We start from the raw sequence: 20,272 nt of genomic DNA, 5'->3' as shown, positions 1-20,272 counted from the left end.
CAAAAACCTCTCTTGGGTCAAGTTTTCTCTTAGCTGCAGCCACAATGATTCCAATATACATTCTGAGTGATTAAGGCTTACAAAAGGAAGAAACAGATTCCTATTTATTAATTCTATCTGCAAAATATGTACAAAAGTGACATGGCCTAATACTTTCAACAGTTGGGTACATTTTTACCTATTTGATGTGTTTCCCCACACACAGGAAACATCAAAATTGAAAATGTAGATGCTATTCAATGGAAAACATGAGCCTTTTCCCTAAAATGATGATACTTAAGAATAATCTATTGAAACCAGAATTGGCACCCCAAATTATAAAGCAAAATTCACATATTCTGGTTTCTAACTCAATAGACTCATCTTTTTACCCCTTTAATGTTTGTTTTACAGCGGACTTATAAAATAGGAGTATATAATTAAAATCCTCAGATCCATAATTATAAGCTCTAATGCAGTATAATTGAGTCATTTGATGATTCTACCACTAATTATGCCTCTTAGAATTCCCAAATATCACTTTACCATAAAATCTGATCATTGTCAGCCTTCAGTCAATATACTTGACTGAATGGAAAATAGTTTATTTTCATATATAATCTGTGGCCTACATTCATTCATTGCACTTATTCTACCAAAGAGGGAAAAACAATAAAACCATAGAAATAGTTTTCTATTTGTCATTAAATGGTGTATCTTTTTATCTTTCAAAGGCTACCATAAAACTTTCATAAATTATTCTTCATTAGAATTTTTAAAAATCTTTCCAACAAGTTATTAGAATGCTGGATTTGCTGATTATTTCCTTAGTTCATGATGTAATTCCCAAAAGAAATAAAATTTTATTAATGAAATGACAGTATATATCTAAGATCTATCTATATGCTAAGATTTGTCATCAACTTTGGGATACCTTGAATGAGATAGTTTACCTTGAAATGGAGATATTAAACCTTATTTCATGAAAATATGCCAGTTCTATCCCAATTTCATTCTTCCTAACCTCAGCCTCACTCTCACCCATCTCCACTGTTTCCTCATGCTGTTTGTCCTCAAAGCCTGGGCTTATTTTCACAAGGTCCTAATTAACTGTTTTGATAGTCACAATGAGGCATAACATGCTATGTGAAAGATAACTTTTAGGGAATATGTTTATTTCATCATTAAGAGGAAAAGACAAAATACATGTTGAGTAAGATGACTCTCTGCCCCACTTATTGTTCATGACAGTCAGCAGCATCTACAGGACCTCAAGAAGTAGGATTCTTAAAGCAGAATTGAATTGAGATCATGTATTTAGATTTCCAAAACTCACTTGCAATGTAATAAATAATAGGGAAAGACACATGCTACCCCCTCACCACCAATACTCCCACCACCACTGAACCAGGAAGGTTGTAATATGGATGGAGTGTGACATGGAGAGTAGGGGTAGAGTTGAGACCCACGGAAGCATCAGGAGGACCTCTGTGAGGAGGAGTAAGGTCAGCCTCCCATCAACTCTGGGATCTCATTACTGCAGTGTGAGAAAGGAGGTGGGTCTTCTCTCTGCAGCTACTTTTTAACCATCTCACTACTGACTTGCCTGTTTGGGGCATTCCCTAGCTGACCACTCTCCACTTTTTGCTTGAAATTAATATAGCTACTCCAGCTTTTCTTGGATGATGTTATCAGAGTATATCTTTCTCCATCCATTTACTTTGAACCTTTTTGAGTTTTTATATTTAAAGTAGTTTTTTTGCAGATAAAATATATCTGGGCCCTTTTTTAATCCAGTCTGACAGTCTTTGTCTTTGAATTGGTGCATATAAACCATTTGTATTAGCTGAATTAATATCTACCATGTTTGTAACTGTTTTCTAATCTTTGTTTTAACTGATTATTTTATATGATTCCATTTTTATCTCCACTTTTAGCATATCCATTGTACTTATTTTAAAAATTTTTTAGTTTTTGCCTCAGAGTTTCCAATATACATTTTTCCAATATACATTTTTAATTAATCTAAGTGTAGCTTTGAATAAAACAATGTTGCTTTATGCATAGTATAGGAATCTTATAACAGAATATTTCCAATCCCTCTCTCCTGTCACTTATGACATAGCTATCATTCATTCATTTATCAATATGCTATAATCTTCTAACATATTGTTACTATTTAAGTTATCTTTTATATAAATTAAAAATAAAAATATTGTTTTACCTTTATTTATTTCCCCTCTCCTGCTCTTTCTTTCTTTATGTAGATTTGAGTTTCTAACCTATATGATTTTCCTTCTTGCTGATAAACTTTCTTTATCAAGTCAGGTATGCTAGTAATAAATTTCTTCAGTTTTTGCTTGTCTGAGAAAGTCTTCATTTCTCTTTTGCTTTTGAAGGATAATTTCAATGGATATAGAATTCTTAGTTGATTTTTTTTTTCTTTCAACACTTTCAGTATTTTATTCCATTATCTTTTTGCTTGCATGGCTTCTATTGACAAGTCTGCTGCATTTCTTATCCTTGTTCCTCTATAGGTAAGGTGTGTTTTTCCCTATGACTTCTCTTAAGATTTTTTGTGGGGGGAAGTTCTAAACCTTGAATATGATTTGTCTAGGGGTGTCTGTGTGTTTGTGTGTGTGTATCCCAGGTGAGATAAGGCTCAAAAAGACTCTTTTTCCCTGAAGAGTAGGCCTTTGTTATGGAAAAGGCTCTGGGGTTTACTATACCATGAATCTTTTCTCTGCTCTCATTCAGAAACACAAGGTGATTTTTTCTGGATCTTCACTGTGAGAACCTAATGTAGTTCTTGGTGGTAAAAACCTATGAAAGCACAAGTCCTCCTGAGACTGTGGCACCCAGAAGTTTCTCTCTCTCATAATAGTCCATACTCAGTCTCCAGCAATTCATAAAAATTACCATGTAAGTCTTCATACAAGTTTATGGATCTAGCAGTTTCTGCTTCAAGTAAGCAGAATATTCTGTGACTCTTTGGATTCAACCATCACTCGAGATTTTGGAATGCTGGTTTGCCCTGTTATGTCCAAGAAAGGTAATTGATTTTTAGTTTGTTCATGCTGAGTAGTGCCACTTTTTCTATATCTCAGAACACCCCCTAACTAGAATGTCAGGGATCTTAAAATATGTGTTGTATCAATGGTGGTGCAGCATGAAAAGTCTTAATCCTGGAACTTAGGTGAGTCTATATATGGATGAAATCCAGTCTTATTATATAAATTTCTATGGGCCAGATCCTAACCTGAAAGTTCCTCTTTCATCATTATAACAATACCAGGGATATGTCACATTATATCAATCTTCCAATGAGATTTAATATAATCTTTCTATTCTGTGGAATGCTAGTTAGTCATTATGTAAAATGTTAACAGGTGTTAATTTTTATTTAAAAGAGCTAGGGAAGGCCCTGGCCAGCTATGGAAGGCTGTTGTTCAGTGGTTAGAGCATTGGCCAAACCCAGAGGGTCATGGGTTTGATTCCCAGTCAAGAGCACATACTTGGGTTGCAGGTTCGATCCCTGCTTCCAGTCCAGGCAGGTGTGGGAGGCAACTGATCGATGTGTCTCTCTCACATCAATGTTTCTTTCTCTCCTCTCTCTCTTTCCCCCTCCCCTCTTCCTTCCACTCTGTCTAAAAGTCAATGGAAAAATATTCTCACTCCTCAGGTGAGGATTTTATTTATTTATTTTATTTATTTATTTTTTAATTTAATTTTTTTTTTTAATATATCTTTATTGATTTCAGAGAGAGGAAGGGAGAGGGAGAGAGAGATAGAAACATCAATGATGAGAGAGTCATTGATCGGCTGCAGCCCGCAACCCGGGCATGTGCCCTGGCCGGGAATCGAACCCTGATCACCTGGACCCTAGGTCGATGCTCAACTGCTGAGCCAAGCCCGGCTGGGCCAGGTGAGGATTTTTTTAAAAAGTGCCGGGCCAGGCATGGCTCAGCGGTTGAACACAGGCGTAGGATCCAGGAGATCTAGGTTTGATTCCTGGTCAGGGCACATGCCCGGGTTGCAGGCTCGATCCCCAGTCAGGGGCATGTAGGAGGCAGCCAATCAATGACTCTCATCATTGATGTTTTTATCTCTCTCTCTCCTCCCTTCTTCTCTCTGAAATCAATAAAGATATGAATATATATATATATATATATTTTTTTTTTTTAGGAAAAAGGGCTATGGAAGCCCTGGCTGGTGCATCTCAGCTGGTAGGCCATCATCCTGTGCACCAAAAAGTTGCTGGTTCAATTCCCATCGAGGTTTGATTCCTGGTCAGGGCACATGGCTGGGTTGCAGGCTTGATCCCCAGTGGGGGGGCATGTAGGAGTCAGCCAATGGATGTTCCACTCACACATCTATGTTTCTCTTTCTCTCTCCCTCTCCTTTCCTCTCTCTCTAAATAGCGATAAGAATATATTTTTAAAGTGCAATGCAAAAATTTTTTAAATATAATTAAATTAACATGTCTCTATTATAGAACTCCTCAGGGCATTTAACATGTTGTGTATTTTTCATTTAGAGGAGATATGGAGACATTATTTCTCAAAATCATTTGATCACAGGATCTTTTGGAGCATCTGGTAGCACTTGTGTTTTGTGGAAGCAATTTGGGAATTATTGGTACGATAGGAAACATATAGGCTTTAGAGAAAAATGGACATGGGTTTGAACCACAACTGGACCACTTATTCTTTAGATAAATTACTTGATCTCTATTAGCCTAACTGATCCTCATTTATATATTAAAGACATAATACTCTACCTTATTGATCCATTCATTCATTAATATCAGAGTAGACAATAGTATCTACTTCAGGAATTAAGTAAGGATTCAATTATATAAAGTATGTGCCTGTCCCATGATAAATATTTAACAGTTATTAACTGCATTATTATTGTTATACATCGAGCTCCCAAATGGTGGTAAGCTCTTCCTCAGATTAAAACAAGTTTTTCTCTGAGTCAGTATGAAGACAAACAATTGAAAATTGTTGCCCAGTCATGAGGACTTGAACAACACATCTGGTCTGATCTATTGTGTCTAAATATAAGTTTCCACAGCCTATGTCAACACTAAAATGTCATTCCATGTTTGGTAAAATCCGCAAAAAACACTGCACTAGGCTTCCAAACATGGTCCAGGAACCAGTTCTCTTCTGAGAAAAATATAGAGCCAGGGCCAGAGCGTTTAATCTATATGAACAAGCAATTGCTAGTCCTTCATTTGAAACTAAATAACTTGCATTAATTGACTAGTAAGTCATTGTAATTGCATGTTAGAAGCACAGCTAACCCCTATGGGACTGTGCTGTGCTTTCCACCCTAGAATGTCAGCATGGTGGGTGAGCTGCCATGGAGAACACCAAGGAAGCAGTTACAATATGACAGCGGATTCTCTTATGGCTGGAGTTGCTCAGTGCTGGATTCAGCGCTGCAATCTTGAGCATGTTGATTTGGACCAATGTGCATGATTAGGAGACTTAATTGCCCGTTGTAAAGGAAGCTGTGACCTTTCGAGTCCCATCCTGGATGTGGCATTGTTCACTGTGAGGATGAGACAGATGGGGTGGGGACGTTGACAACAGCAGTGTTTTTGTGTGTGTAATTACTTGAGTATATTTAGTGCTTTTAAAAAACTGTGTGGGCAATGCCCCAAATATTAATGGCCATCTCTTTGTTTAAATAAAATTTTGTAAGAGTCAAGTTGCCTCAAACGATAACCTAGTAGCATTATCAGTAAATTGTAAATGTTGAAAGTATAGCTCAACATGTACAACTCTCTAATTTCTAGCCAATTTGGGAAAGTGATACAACATTAAGAATTAAAAACATGATATTCTTGTCTATCAGTCCATTAGCTAAAAATGTTATAGCTTAAAAATGCCTTAAACCATTTTATACAGCATCAAAAATTAAGAGAGTAATATAAATTTTGTCATTTGTAAGATATTTTATAGTTTAAAAAATGACTTTCAAGTTCATTATAACATGAGAGAAAGCAATAGGAGAAAAGGCAAAGCAGATATCCTTTCCCCAGTTTTACAGCTGGAACAGAAAGGCGGAATGTTAAATGACCTGCAGCAGTACAGTTTGCAAGAATTTAAACCCAAGCCTCCTGGCACAGAGTCCATAGTTTCCTCCCCTCCCATGGTGTCTATAACTGGAAGATACCTGTCCTGAAAATTCCTTCATTCCTGGAGCATTACACAGCCTGAGGATGAGACCCAGCATTGTGAAATACAAGTTAATTCTACCAGAAAGCTGTATTGTTTCTCATCAGTGTGTGTGTAGCCGAAGTCCCCAAGAACAAGATGAAATGACTTGGCATCTTCTGTCAATACCTAAGGATTCACTGGGCCTGCCTGCATGGGTGGAATGCACTAGAAGGGAAGCAATTACCCAGACAGCCCAGCCCTCAATCATTTTCACCTGAAGTGTCCTGATGCTTGAGGCAAGAGGAATGTTTGGAACCTGAACTGTGGCATAATGAATGCACCGATTATCCCCATAGCTTTATATGTGAATGCCGTCATACATAAAGCTACCAGCCACCGATACGCTCTACCCTGGACCGTAAATTACCTCCAAAATGGCATCCTCTGGATCCTTGGCCGAGGCTCTGTAAATGACTGTGCCTGGGGCAGTGTCTTCCAGGATATAAATCTCAGTAACTGCCAGAAAATGTATGATAGATGTTATAAGCCCCAAAGCCCCTCATCGACTTTTGGATTTTAGATAAAACTTAAGGCACTGTGCTTGCTCAGTATGGACGTTTTTATAGGGTGACTCCCATTAATCATAATAATCACAGCCATAATAATAAAAATAGACACCATTTGTCAAGTATCTATTACACGTCAGGTGAAGAGCAAAGAGATTTATAAATGTAAACAAGAACAGCACTGAACATTTCCTGATTGCTGAGCACTTGATGTCATTGGTATGTTATCATTTCCATTTTACTGAGGTTTAGAAAGATTGAGTGACTCGAGGTCACACAAGCAATACATTAATGTTGTCTGATGATTTTATCAATGTCTGTCTTTTCCTCAAATTTGCCCTCTTTCTATCCGTTTCTAAAACAGTGGGGACCACAAACTTGCCAATTTACTGGTCAAACAACTCTTCGGGGATCAGGGACACTGGGGCACTGAGAGGCTAACCCACCCCTGGAGCCCCTGTCGCACTGTTTAGGGGGCAGGATTTGTGGACAGCAAAGGAGTCCACAGGCCTGTTAGGACGTCAGCCTGGCCACAACTAAGACGTCAGCCTGGCCATCCCGTACACAAATGCTCATGGAGTGTCCACAAGCAACCTGGCACCAGGCTCATGGTTTTAGGAGTCCAAAGCACACAATTTCACCTTGAATCTGTCCTTGGGGTGTTTATCATCTGCTGGGGGAAGGAATGGAAGACGACTAACATTTATTCAGCACCTACTGCGTGCTCGGCACTGTGGTTGCCATGTTAACACATTGTCTCAGGCGAGCTTCAAAAGTAGGGGTTAAGGCCTCCATGTACCAATGAGGAAACTGAGGCTCAGGCAGGATTAGTAACTCTCTCCAGTTTGTGGCCACCCCAACATCTAACCTCAAGTGCTTGTTTTCAATAGAGAACATCAATCATTCACATGCAGGTCTTCAATACTTGACTATGCAGAGAGTCAGATGAGAAAGACAGAGAGTGAGAGAAAGGTTCACATGAGGTGAAAGTCAGGGAGAGAGGAAGGGGAGGGAGAGGGAGAGAGAGAGGGAGAGGGAGAGAGGGCGGAGAAAGGGAAAGAGGGAGAGAGGGAGAGAGGGAGAGAGAAAGAGGGAGGGAGAGGGAGAGAGAGAGATTGGGAAAGAGGGAGAGGGAGGGAGGGAGGGAGGGAGGGCACACGTAAAAAGGGCATGGCCCTGCCCTCCAAAGCTTCCAACTTAATGACATAGGCTTGCTGTTAATTAAACAATCACGCAAATAAAAGAGTAACTTTCGTATATAATAATCAAACAGCAAATAATTTTTTTCACGCTGAGCGGGTTACTTTACTTTCTAAGTCCGTGGCCTCGCCTCCAAGCAGGAGTGTGGCCGGCGGTGCTCCCGCGGGCCCGCTGCAGGGTGAGCGGAGGGGCTCGGCCCTCATCCTCAGCTTGTTACCATCGCTCCCCTCATCCCTCCTCTGGCCCTGACACTGTGGGGCGCACGGGACTGGGACACACAGCCCCCCCCAGGCAGCCGCTGCCCCCCAAGAGCACCTACCTCGGTCCCTGCGGGCCAGGGCTCCACTGAAGGCGGGCGGTTCGTTCACGTCGGCGACCTGGACTGAGGCGGTCAGGGCCGCGGCCGCCCCTCGGCTATCCTTGGCGTAGATTACCAAGGAGTAGAGGGCCACCGTCTCGAAGTCCAGCCTGGGGACGCCAGTGGTCAATAACTAAATGAAACAGAGAAGGGCAGACCGTGGAGCCAGTGACGGGCTTCTTAAGGGCCTGTAATCCCCGATAGGACCGGGTTTCTTATCGCAAACCTCCATGAGCAGAGAATTGCCACGTGCTCTCTCCCTTTCAGCCTCCAGCCTTTCCGTGTCATCCTTCCTAATGACAGGCCTCACTCAGTCCCTCTCCCAACCCGGATTTGTCAGAGATTATCGCGCATCAACAAACATGCCATTCTATCCTTTGTTAATTGTACTGTTACTGGATGCACTTTACAGATGCAGAAATTGAGGGTGAAGGGGTCAGGCAGCTTGGCCAAGTTTCTTGCTTTTTTGGGGGGTTTTAAATCCTCACCCAAGGGTATTTTTTCCATTGCTTTTCGGAGAGAGTGGAAGGGAGAGGGAGAGAGAGACATTGATGTACATTGATTGGTTGCCTCCTGCATGCGCCCCGACCAGGGCCAGGGATTGAGCCTGCAACAGGGGTACATGCCCTCGGCCGGAATCAAACCAGCGCCCTTCAGCCCGCAGTCTGACTCTCTAACCACTGAGCTAAACCAGCCAGGGCAACTCAGCCAAGTTTTCAGAGAAATGCAACAGCTCTGACTCCATCTGACCTCAAGTGCATGCTCTTAATCACAAACCTAAACTGCCTCGCACCTAAAAATGGATGGGAAGGGAGCCAGGCATTGCCGTCAGTTCTTCACCTCACTTAAACATGAAAAAAATAAAACTGTGAGGGAGATACTGTTATTACCACATCTCACAGATGAGGCAACTGAAGTTTGCAGGGAAAGTCCTGCTGCAGGAAGAGGAAGACCTGGACCTGACCCCGGCCTGTCGGCCCCAGGACCCTTGCACTGACCAGCACTATGACTGGCAGTACCACCTGAGCATTACCCTCCCACTGCCATGAGAGGTCAGTAATATGTGCATATTTGACGGCTCTCCTTCGGCTTAACACAGAACAGACACTATCCTTTGATTCACAGAGCAAATGCTATTATCACCCTCATGCACCAATGAGGAGGCTGAGGCTCAGTAGCTAGAAGCCCAAGTAATACAGCTAGTAAGTGGCAGAGCTGAGGTTTAAAGCCAGGCCTTCCTGACTCTGAAATCTTTGTTTCTTTTCATCACACCCTGAGGCTTTTGATGAGCTAATTGAATACTATAGCCTGATTTGAAGATATGTGGGATTTTTGAGCTGTAATTAGGCACATTCTGTTCTCAAGGATTTTCTTGCCCGGGCAGCACAGCCCCAGGCTCAGGGAAGCCCTCTTGCTGTGGTTCTCTTTGCCCTGGGAGCCCCTCGGGGGCAGCACGGGAGCCTCTTGGCTCCCTGGCACACTATACAATTTCAGGCTTCTCAACAAACACTTACTGAACTTTTAAAAACTCAACTGCTTATTCTTTGCAATGGGAGAAGGCAGGAAGGTGGCTGAAGTGCCCCCCCTGGTTGATTACCCCCATCGGGAAACATGCTCACACACAGGGTGCCCTGAATTCCTCTTCCATCTCCCCAGTGAAGCCATTTATGCTGCTCAGTGACAGGTAGCGATGTGAAGATTACATAAGTGGAACCACCTTGACTCATTTTCATGAGATTTTGATTTATCTGTACAATCGGTTCACTTCAAGCCCTGCTGTTGCTTCTCCAGGAGACTAGTTTGATTTGGGCAATTTTTAATTTTCTTTGACTGCCTTCCTAGTCACCCCTCCTAAGCTCAGTCTTTTGCAAACCGAACAAGCCTATATCCTGAAAGGAAGGAAGTTCAACAAGGGTAATATGCTAAACCTCAAATAGAACAGTGTAGGCCTTTTATCCCGGAATGCTGTAGAGACAAATACCAACTCATTTAGTTCTGCCTTTATCTGCAGATTTATTTCCATGATAGGTCTCTGTCATAACTGAACTGTTTCTAAAGCTCTCTAGAGCTGGTCTGTGATGCACTTACTATAATGTGACTTTGTCGTGGGCCAAGCGCTGGGAGGTCACTTGGCATACATCATCTCACAGGACCTTCTTACCAAGCCCTAAGTAAAGTATTATTATTATTATTATTATTATTAATCTCTTTGTACAGAAAAGAAAACCAAAGCGTAAAAAAGTCAAGTAACTGATGGAAGGTCACCTTGCTACTAGTTGCAGGAGCTGTGGTTTAATCCTAGGTTTGTCAGACCCCAAAACCTGTGCTAGAACAGCTATGATTTACTGCCTCACAGGAAAAAAACAAAGCTAAACTAAAAAAAAAAAAAAAAAAATCAATAAGCTTAAGCTTAACTATTGAACACTCTTTGCTGCCATTCTGCTGTTTAGACTCATTTTAAAAATCTAATAAATGCACAAGTAGCATTTTGTACTTGGAAGGAAATTTAAAATCTGACAATCCCAAGGTTTGGCGAGGATACCCAGTAACCTCCTAAAGACATATTCTGCCCTCTATGGTCTGTGCTCCTCACAGCAGCTAAAGTGGTCCCCATAAAATGTAAGGAAATCACTTCTTTTTTCCACAAACTCTCCAATGGTTTCTTAGATGTGGGTGGTGGGTTGAATGTCCCCAGTCCTTTAGCCTTCCTTAGAACATGTCCTTTGCCATATGACTTTGCAGTCCTCCCACTAAAAGCAGTATGTAGATCTCTACCCCAGGCATGGACACATGACCAGAACAGAGAGGTTACATCATTTGCCCAAAGCAATAAATACAAAACAGGATCTGAACACAGATGGTTGGCTCCAGAGTCCCTGGCTCTTAACCACTTTCATGCTGCGTCTCTTGATGCACCACGACTGGTCATTTAGGTATCTGCCCACCCTACCAGTGTGAGAAGCTCTTAAAACCAGGAGCCAGTTGCGATTCCCCTACATAAGACCCTTTGCTGGAAATCACACGTTGCTCCTAAGGACTTTATTACTCAGAGCTCAGCAGGCAGCACGAGCTTCACGCTCATGTGGCCCCCTTGCTCCCAGGTCCCACGGGAGGATGCCAAGGGGCTCAGGTGGAAGCCGCCCATGCAGTGGCCTTCAGCATATTTGAGGAGCCCTGAGCTTAGGGAACCTGAATCTTCTCAAATAAGCAGTATGCCTGCCTGAATTTTACTCCGGAGGAAGAAATTAGCTTGATTTTACTGGATAGTAATCAGAACTTCCAAACATGGCCCATGGGCTCTGTGGCCTCTGCCTCCCCACTCATTTTCATCTAACCTCTCAGCACACTTCCCATCAGCTCCTGCTACTTTGGCCTCCTCTTGGTCCCATCTCCTCACTATACTCCTTGCCACAGGGCCTTTGCACGTGCTCTACCTGGAGCTCTCTTCTCTCTCTCTCTCTTATCTATTTAACTCCTGTTCATTCTGAAGAGTGCTTCTCATGTAGCTCTTCCTCAGGGAAGCCTCAGAGGTCCAATGTCCCCTTTAGGTGCGTTCACAGACCCGTGGGCCTGTCTTTCTTATTACACTTACGCTTTTATACTTGGTGAATATTCACTTGATGAATAGATCTCCCTATGAACCAGTAAGCACCATGAGGGTAAGGACCGAGTTCCACCAAGAGAGCCCCAGTTCGTTGCCCTGTATCTGAGGAGGTCCTCAATAGGTCTCTACAGTAAATGCATCTTGATGTCCTCAAGAACTTTTAAAGGGTCTGGCACATACTGGGGTACCAATGAGTGGGTGCTAAACAATATGCAGTAGAAGGTAAGAAGGACAGGGATGATAGCTTTATTTTGGACCCCTTGTGGTACCAAGTGACAGTACTGTTTGCCCAGATACTTACATCCCACTGATGTGTGGATCGACGAGACAGCACAAATGGATGGACTGCAGGGTCGGCATTAATGATAACTGGATCTCCAATCAGAGAGGCGGGAGGTGAGACAGACACGGTGATTATGGCCACCCGAGTATGTTCAGAGACATTCTCCAAAATAGGGCTGTCATTTTCAATGAAAAATTTTGGAAAAGCTAGGACATCTTAAAGAAAACACAAAATATTACTTTTATAAGGGTTTTTGCAATACTTCCCAACCTTGTTCATCTTTTAAAACCACAAAGGAAAAGCACAATAAATACTTACAGTTCCTTTTTTATTACAAGTCATAAAATTGGTAGGGTCACTAAGAACTGTGAAGGATCTGAGACCGTACCCTAATTTCCAGCTAACAGTGAAGCCTCTGGCTTCACAGATGCTGGCAGAATATGGACCCTGGTGAGAGAACGTGAGAGTTAATTTTATGTGTCAGTCTGACTGGACCACAAGGTGCCCAGATATTTGGCCAAACATTATTGTGGACGTGCCTGTGAGCGTGATTCTGAATAAGACTGACATTTGAGTCAGGGCCCTGGAATTCAGGCAGAAAGCTGTGGGCTGAATTGTGTCCCCCCAAAGTTCATATGTTGAAATTCTAACCTCCAATGTGACTGTATCAGGAGACAGGATCTTTAGGAGGTAATTAATATTAGGTGAGGTTATAGGGGTGAGACCCATAACTGATAGGACTGTGGCCTTATACGAAGAAGCAGATCTCTCTATTATACCTGATATGTGACTTCTATTAAAAGTTATTTCTTCTAGTTTGGAAAAAATTAAAATTACACAGAATCTCTCCCCCTACCCTCCACCCCCCCCCCAAAAAAGAGGCAGATCTCTGTCTCTGTCTCTGTCTCTGTCTCTCTCTCATTCTCTGCCCCGTGAGGACAGTGAGAAGGCCGGGAGGGGAGCCTGCACCAGAACCTGGCCATGCTGACACCCTGATTTCAGAGTCGCAGCCTCCAGGACCGTGAGAAAATCAATGTCTAGTATTGAAGCTACCCAGCTGCTGGCACTTGGCTATGGCAACCCGAGCCACCTAATACAGAGACAGGACTTTGAGTCTCGGCACAACAGGCAGCAGGATTTCATGTTCAGAGAGGATCTCTTTGCTCCTCCAGCCCACGGGAGCCACGCAGAGTGGACCTGGTGGGTGCCGTGCGCGCCCTGGGCTGACGTCCCACTTGAGAAGCCCTGAGCTTAGGGAACCCGAATGTTCCTAAGCGAGCCATGGCCTGCCTGATCCTTGCCCTGGGCAGGGAAAGGAGCTTTATTTCAGTACACGGTAAACAAACCGTTCTCTCATAGAGGCACTATCTCCATCACTGTTTAGACATCCTTGAGAAGATAGCCGAGAAGAAGGCAGCCAGTGCCCCCGCTCATGAGAAGGACAGGAAAGCAAGAGACCCGTGGAGAACTCCTCAGGCGGGGTTGGTCTTTTTTCTCTTTTTTTCACACTTGTTTAGAAATATGTAGCCAATGCTCAGTGTCCCGCCCCCATTCAGTCCACACTCGCCTGCCTGGGTGGGTGCCACAGAGTTCATGTCCCCGGAGCAGCCCTCAACTGATGACCAACAGGGACCTGGGAGCTCAAGACCTCAACCGCCTCACTCACCCTTGAGTGTGGGTAACTCGGGGACAAGATGTGTGTCTACCCTGGATCCCTGAGGCCCCAGTGGGACTGAGCTCCGGTTGCCCTCAGTGCTCGCATGCTTGATCACACACCGCCATTGGCTGCCGGTGTTTCCTGGGACCACCTCCCAAGTAAATTACTTGTACTTGACCCCTTCTCTTGGGTTCTACTTCCAAGAGAATTCAGACTAAGATGACCTGGTTTAACCATATTTTGCAATGTACAAAAAACCCCACAAAGATTGCAGTGGCCTTCAGAGTAATGAGAATCAGAAATTAGGCAACTATCTTGGGTTAACATGAAAGTTTGGAAAGGCCTCTGGTCCTGCTGGGTCCATTCCCTGCTCACTTCCTCTGCTCCAGCCACACGTTTGCCTCGGGACCTTTGCCCTTACCATTCTCCCTGACACCCACATTTCTCATTTGCACACTTCCTTTAGGGCTCTGATATGATGTCTCTGGGTTAGAGGGGTCTTCCCAAGCCACCCTTATATAAAATAACAACATCTCCTACTCCTGCTGGTGAAAATTATAAAATGTCCTATATTATTTGTTTATTTTTATTTTATTTACTTATATGCTTATTTTCTGCCTCCTTCCTCCCACCTCAAATACAAAGTCCTGAAACTGAGAACTTACACCTGTGAGGTCCCTGCTATATCTCCAGGACCAAGAACCATGTCTGGCCACAGTATTCACTTAATAAATATTTGTTGAATGAATAGGTGAATAAATAAGTGAATGAAATTATTCTTTTTTGCTAACTGAAGGAGATCAATTACATCCTATTGACCTATTCCTCAAGACCTTCTTATTTTGTGACACTATATGCATTTGAAAAGTTGGAACTACACGTCATTTCACTGGTTCAGATTGTTAACATAAATCATTCAAACCTGTGAAGAATTTTTGTGAGTTTATTTGAGCCAAACTGTCAACAACTGCCGGAAAGCCAAAACCCCAATGGACTGAGATCTGCTCCGGAGAATGGAGATTGAGAGGCTGCACCTTTGTACCTGAGGACAAAGGGAAGTCTGAAAAACTAGTTGCACTCCTTTAATGGAGATGGTAAAATAATACCCAATAACTGTGTACAGGACATTAGGGAGTAATGGGGACTGTGGTGAAACCAAAAACTTGTTCCTACCTAATGGGAGCAACCACTACTTGCACTACTTGCCCACATAGGATGTGGTCTGAGTTGCCAGATCTTCTTATTTTTGTGAGGACCATAAAATGGAGATATTGTGCTGAAATATTCTGCTATTCCAAACATCTGATATTACCAAATGCATTGAGAGCTCAGGTTTAACATAAAAATCTTCACCCATGAAAAAATGAAATTAGAACCAATTAAATTGAAATAAAATCTTTCTTAGATCTCATTATATCCTTACTTTACTAAATGTCCCACTCACTGAGTTGATGGGATCAATTCACCTGTTACTTCATTTCAAACAGACAGATGCATATACAAAACTGGAGCAGGGGATTCAAGTAGAGTATTTCGTGCCAAGAAAAATTCTGTTTAAAGATTATCTAAAACGATAGAATAGCCCTGTCCAATATGTGATTTTAAATCTTCTAGTAACCACATTTAAAAAGTTTTTTAAGTGAAATTAATTTTTAATATTATATTTTATTTAACCCAATGCATTCAAAATATTATCATTTCAACATGAGATCAACATTTTTAATAAGAAGTTTATGTTAATAAGGTAGTTTACATTGTTTTATTCACACAATATCTTCTAAATCCAGTGTGTGTTTTACACTTATATCACATCTCAGTTCCAGTTGACCACACTCACGTGGTGTATAATCATGATCGGACGGCAGGCCCCATACTGGGCAGCACAGCTATAGACGTTCGGTCTTGTTTTTGCAAATATTATCATTTATTTTTACTGGAAATATCAAATCTAACCATGCCTAACTAAGAATTTGGAAATTAGAGAGCTTTTTCAGTTTTCAGATACCCATCATTTAATCTTAGAATATTAAACATATTTTACATGACTTTTTGTTGGCAATAACAACAGTTTGGCTTTCACCTAATTCTAGAGGTGACGGTTCTAAAGCAAATGGCTAAATTCATCAGTTGAGTTATTTTATGAAATCAATCCATGCAACAGTAAAGCAAAAAAAATCACTTAAACCAGTCTTGATGTTCTGTATTCAAAATTTGGGTAATTAATTTTTAAATTCTTGGGTTTGATTTTTTAGTTTAATGTAATATATACTCATTTTTTTAAAAAATCAAACAATATTAAGCAAAAAATTTTACATCTCCTACTTATCCCTCCCCACCTCTGCTGCTTTGCTACCTCTCCACTCCCAATCTCCAAAAATTACACTGTTAAATATTTTGCATATATTCTTCCAGAATTTTCTATGCCTCTGTGCATGTAAATATAGATAGATTCTTTTTTAAGGGATCTTCTTATGTTCAGAATTTTAGGACATCCTGTCTCCACTCCACAGCGTACCATGGATTACCTCTTACCTGCACATCAGAACACGCAGATCTGCCTCCTAATGGCTCCAATGTCCACAGCGTGTCTGTAGGACCATTTATTTAATCCTGTTCTGATGGGCATGTAGGCTTCCTCCAGTTTTTGCCATTACAAACAAGCCTACATGCATCCTCTGTTACTGTGTATTTCCACAGACTAGGTCCCCAGAGGTGGAGCGCTGACTCTGAGACTGGTAGATGCTGCCCAAGTGCCCTCCAGGGAACTGCACCAGCCTACTCGCCGATCAAACGCATCCGAGAGGGCGTCTGGATTGAAATGCAGGCTTTCCAACGTGGCCCAGCCCGTATCCTCGACAAGGGCCAGGACCAACACTGAGAAGCTTCTAAAGAAGGTAAAAGCAAACCGAATGACTGTTTCAAAGCTACGTGATAGTTGTCCAGAGTTAAAGATACCAACCTGGGGCAGCAACCAACACCACAAGCAGGTGAAAAAAAGGCATCGTGCGCTGGGAAGCCTCCTGCCTGCTCAGAAACACTTCGCTCCAGCCCCGTATCCCCGACTTCTCGGGCGTGGCGCCCTCTTGGTCCGGAGTCTTCTCCAGAGAAACATTCTGTCTCTAGGGGCCCTGTATCCACTTCCTCATGACACAATTCTTGCTAAGTGATCTGTAAAGTGACACCTTCTCTCATAAGGACAAAAGCTCCAGTAAGGAGATTTGCTTGAACAAGAGAGGAAAGTCCCCAACTCATATTCCTCATATGCCTGCAAAGGCCTCCCCAAATCTTGATAAATCCGGGGTGGCCAGGATGTGTGGGGACTCTTCAGGAAACAGTCGGCTCACTGGGCTCATTCATTTTCAAAAGGGTTGCGTTTTAAATAATCCCGGGTCACTAAGGTACGTTGGACTGGCCTGTTCTTTACGTTTGTCTCTCCCAGACTTGGAATGAGGCCCCGAATCTCACTTCCCAAGTTTGCAGAAGGCTTACACATTGCTAGGTGAGGTTAGCACGCACCAGGTAGACATAAGGTGCAGAAACTTTAACCACGGGTCCAAAGCCAATAGGATACAAGTTAACACATTTAAGTTAAAACTTGGGGGGAAATCAGCTTTGGGGCCACTGTTGGGAAAGACCCGGCTGGCTGGATGCAGAGTAAATATAAAAAGAACTCCGGAGCCAGCAAATTGGTGGGTCTCCAGCTGCATGAGGCCTGCACACCACATTTTTAAATGCACAAGGCTTCCTAAAAATTTGAAGTTCAATAAGATTTGATTGGTCTGCAGTTTACCACCATCCCCACCCCCTCCCGCTGCACCCCACGGCTTCTCGTATTTACCTGCCTGGCTCCTGCAGGCATTCTTGTTTGCAGTCTCTTACTTAGAGGTTTCAATCAATTGCTATCTCGACGGGAGCCGACTGTTGTTATGGTTACCTAAATAGGATTATGCGATCTCAGATACGTTCAATAGAAGGATAATGTGGAGAACAAAAGGAGACTGTGTTTTGAGCAGACTTTGCCCAGCTCTGGCTTTTGGCTTTTCAGAGGGACATTTATAAATGGCCGGGGAACGATGGTGCCGGTGTGGGTACGACTCCAAGACGCATCCCCAGGGAGGATGGTCGAAAAGAAAAGGAGACTTATGGGCGACCCTTGAATTGATGCTCTTCTCTCCAGCTCTGTTACCCACGCTTAGTTAAACCATGACCGTATCACCCTGGAAAGACCGCCACAGCCTCCCTTTCCAGTCCAGAAGGCCCCTCTCCTCACATGCCTCAGACCCAGTTCATTTAAGCGTTACGCCTCTGAAGTGTTTCCCGAATCCGGACACTTCTGTTTCACTCTACCCCTAGCCACCGTCACGTCTAGCCTGGGTCACCTGCCTGCCTAACGACACTTCAACAGCTACAGTCTTCCCTCTCCGATGCACTTCCCAGCTGCACACAGCACAGCGTTGCCTTCCCTTGTCACCTGTGTTCCCACCACACTGGTTTCCACAGGGCCTAGTTTCCACCTGCCTCAGGCCCTTTGCTCCGGTAGTTTTCCATCTTTGGAATACTTCTCCCAGATCTTACCAGAATTTGCCTCCTTTCCAACCTGAATTGTCTCACCTCAAACGCCAGCTCTTGAAGAGGCCTTTCTCGATCGCCCTGGCAGAAGCTCCCGCGTCCACCTGCTTCCTACCAGGCTTTTCTAGCTCCTCACAGCTTTTCGTGTCCGGGCCTGAACTGCTTTGTCTACTTGTTAACATGCCTGGTGTCTGTCTCCTCCACTGGACCGTAATTCCTGGGCCGGGGCTTTACTCGTTTTATTCTAGGTGGAAACCCCATTGCACAGAATAAATATGTATTGACTAACTCCTGAAACCCTTAGCAAATTCACTGGGTTGGGAAGACAAGTGGCGGCTCGAGGCGGGTGGCGGAGAATGAAGAGTTAGTTTAACAGGTGCCGGGTTTCAGTTCTGCAAGATGAAAAAAGTCCAGATGAATGGTGACGATGGTGCACAAAAATGTGACTGTGTTGATGACACTGAACTGCACATTTAAAAATGGTTAAGATGGTAAATTTAAATTAGGTACATTTTACTTCAATTAAAATCTGCACTGCTCTGAAGATCGAGATCTTCGATTTGCTCTGGAGGCTCCAGCAGCCCCGCCGCCTGCCTCTCCAGCCCATCGCAGCCATGGGCTCTTCGCTGCAGCCACCCTGAGGACCTTATACCTCCTCTGAGGCATCTGACTCCCACCTCGGGGCTTTGGTGGCTGTGACTCATCTTCCCGGGACAGACAGGTCTTCACACAACTAACCCTTTCTCCTTGCTGGGCTCTCAGGCCCAGTGCTCATCAGGCAGAGCTGCTTGTCCTGACTCGTCACCTGAAGGTGACCTTCACTCTCCGTCACCCTTTCCTATTTTCTTCATGGCACTAACACTCGCCGAAGTTAATTTGTTTCTTTTCTTATGTGTTGTCAGCCTCTCCCACAGCATTTTAAATTATGTTAGTTCAGTGACACTGTGTGTCACTCACTGCACTTTCCCAGGTGCCAAGAGGAGTGCCAGCATCCTCTAGGCATCCGGGTGACAATGAATAAAACATGCCTGGAAGGTAGCAGTTACTAGTCCTATTTCACAGGTAGGAAAACGGAGATCCGGAGAAGTTCTGTCACCTGCTCAAGGTCCCACAGCTTATAAGGGGTAGAGCTAGAATTTTTTGTTGCTGTTGTTAATCCTCACTTGAGGATCTTTTTTTCCATTGCTTTTCAGAGAGAGTGGAAAGGAGAGAGGGAGAAAGGAGGGAGGAGGAGAGACAGAGGAGAGAGAGAGAAACATCGATGTGAGAGAGACACTTCGATTGGTTGCCCCCTGCATGCGCCCAGACCAGAGCTGAGGATGAAGCCTGCTGCCCAGGTACATGCCCTTGACCTGGAATCCAACCCCTGACCCTTCGGAGTGCGGGCCTGGCCGGGGCTCTAAGTGCTGAGCCACACCAGCCAGGGCAAGAGCTAGAATTTATAAACAGGTGTCGCTCAAATCCATGCCTGTTGGTTCCTAACTCTTCTCTCTGCTCTTCTCCCATGTTCCACTCTTGCGAGCTCTATCCTCTGCTTCAGGACTCCTTGAAAAACCCTTGCATCTTGTCCCAGAAGCTAAAGTAGCAAATGTTTTAGCCTGTTGCATGTGCACACACACACACACACACACACACACACACACACACACACACTTGCACACTCCTACACATGTGCAAACAAACATACACATATACAAAATCAAAGTCAGCTCTTGCCCTGGCCGGTGTGGCTCAGCGGTTAGAGTGTCGTCGGCCTGCGCACTGAAGGGCTGTGGATTCGCTCCCTACCCCTGGTCAGGGGGGCAACCAGTCAATGTGTCTCTCTCACATCAATGTTTCTCTTCTCTCTCTCTCTCCTTTCCTTCTACCCCCTCTGAAAAGCA

At 43.5% G+C, this 20,272-nt stretch overlaps 1 protein-coding gene across 1 annotated transcript in view; it reads right to left on the bottom strand.

Moving 5' to 3' along the window:
- LOC308568204 (cadherin-related family member 3-like) overlaps positions 1-18,571 on the bottom strand; it is a gene marked incomplete at its 5' end in the record, with an annotated part of 67,295 nt that extends 48,724 nt beyond the window's left edge. The window contains 6 exons of the mRNA XM_081160842.1: positions 6,580-6,668; positions 8,238-8,409; positions 12,182-12,378; positions 12,499-12,610; positions 16,600-16,705; positions 18,432-18,571. Coding sequence (XP_081016968.1) covers positions 6,580-6,668; positions 8,238-8,409; positions 12,182-12,378; positions 12,499-12,610; positions 16,600-16,705; positions 18,432-18,571 — 816 coding nt within the window. The remainder of the gene's footprint in view (positions 1-6,579; positions 6,669-8,237; positions 8,410-12,181; positions 12,379-12,498; positions 12,611-16,599; positions 16,706-18,431) is intronic.
- Between the last annotated feature and the right edge of the window lie 1,701 nt (positions 18,572-20,272).

Source organism: Miniopterus schreibersii, assembly GCF_964146895.1.
Source record: "Miniopterus schreibersii genome assembly, chromosome: 15".
NCBI lineage: Eukaryota > Metazoa > Chordata > Mammalia > Chiroptera > Miniopteridae > Miniopterus > Miniopterus schreibersii.
The sequence above is the reverse complement of the archived record's forward strand: the minus strand, read 5'-3'. Positions and strand labels throughout refer to the sequence as shown.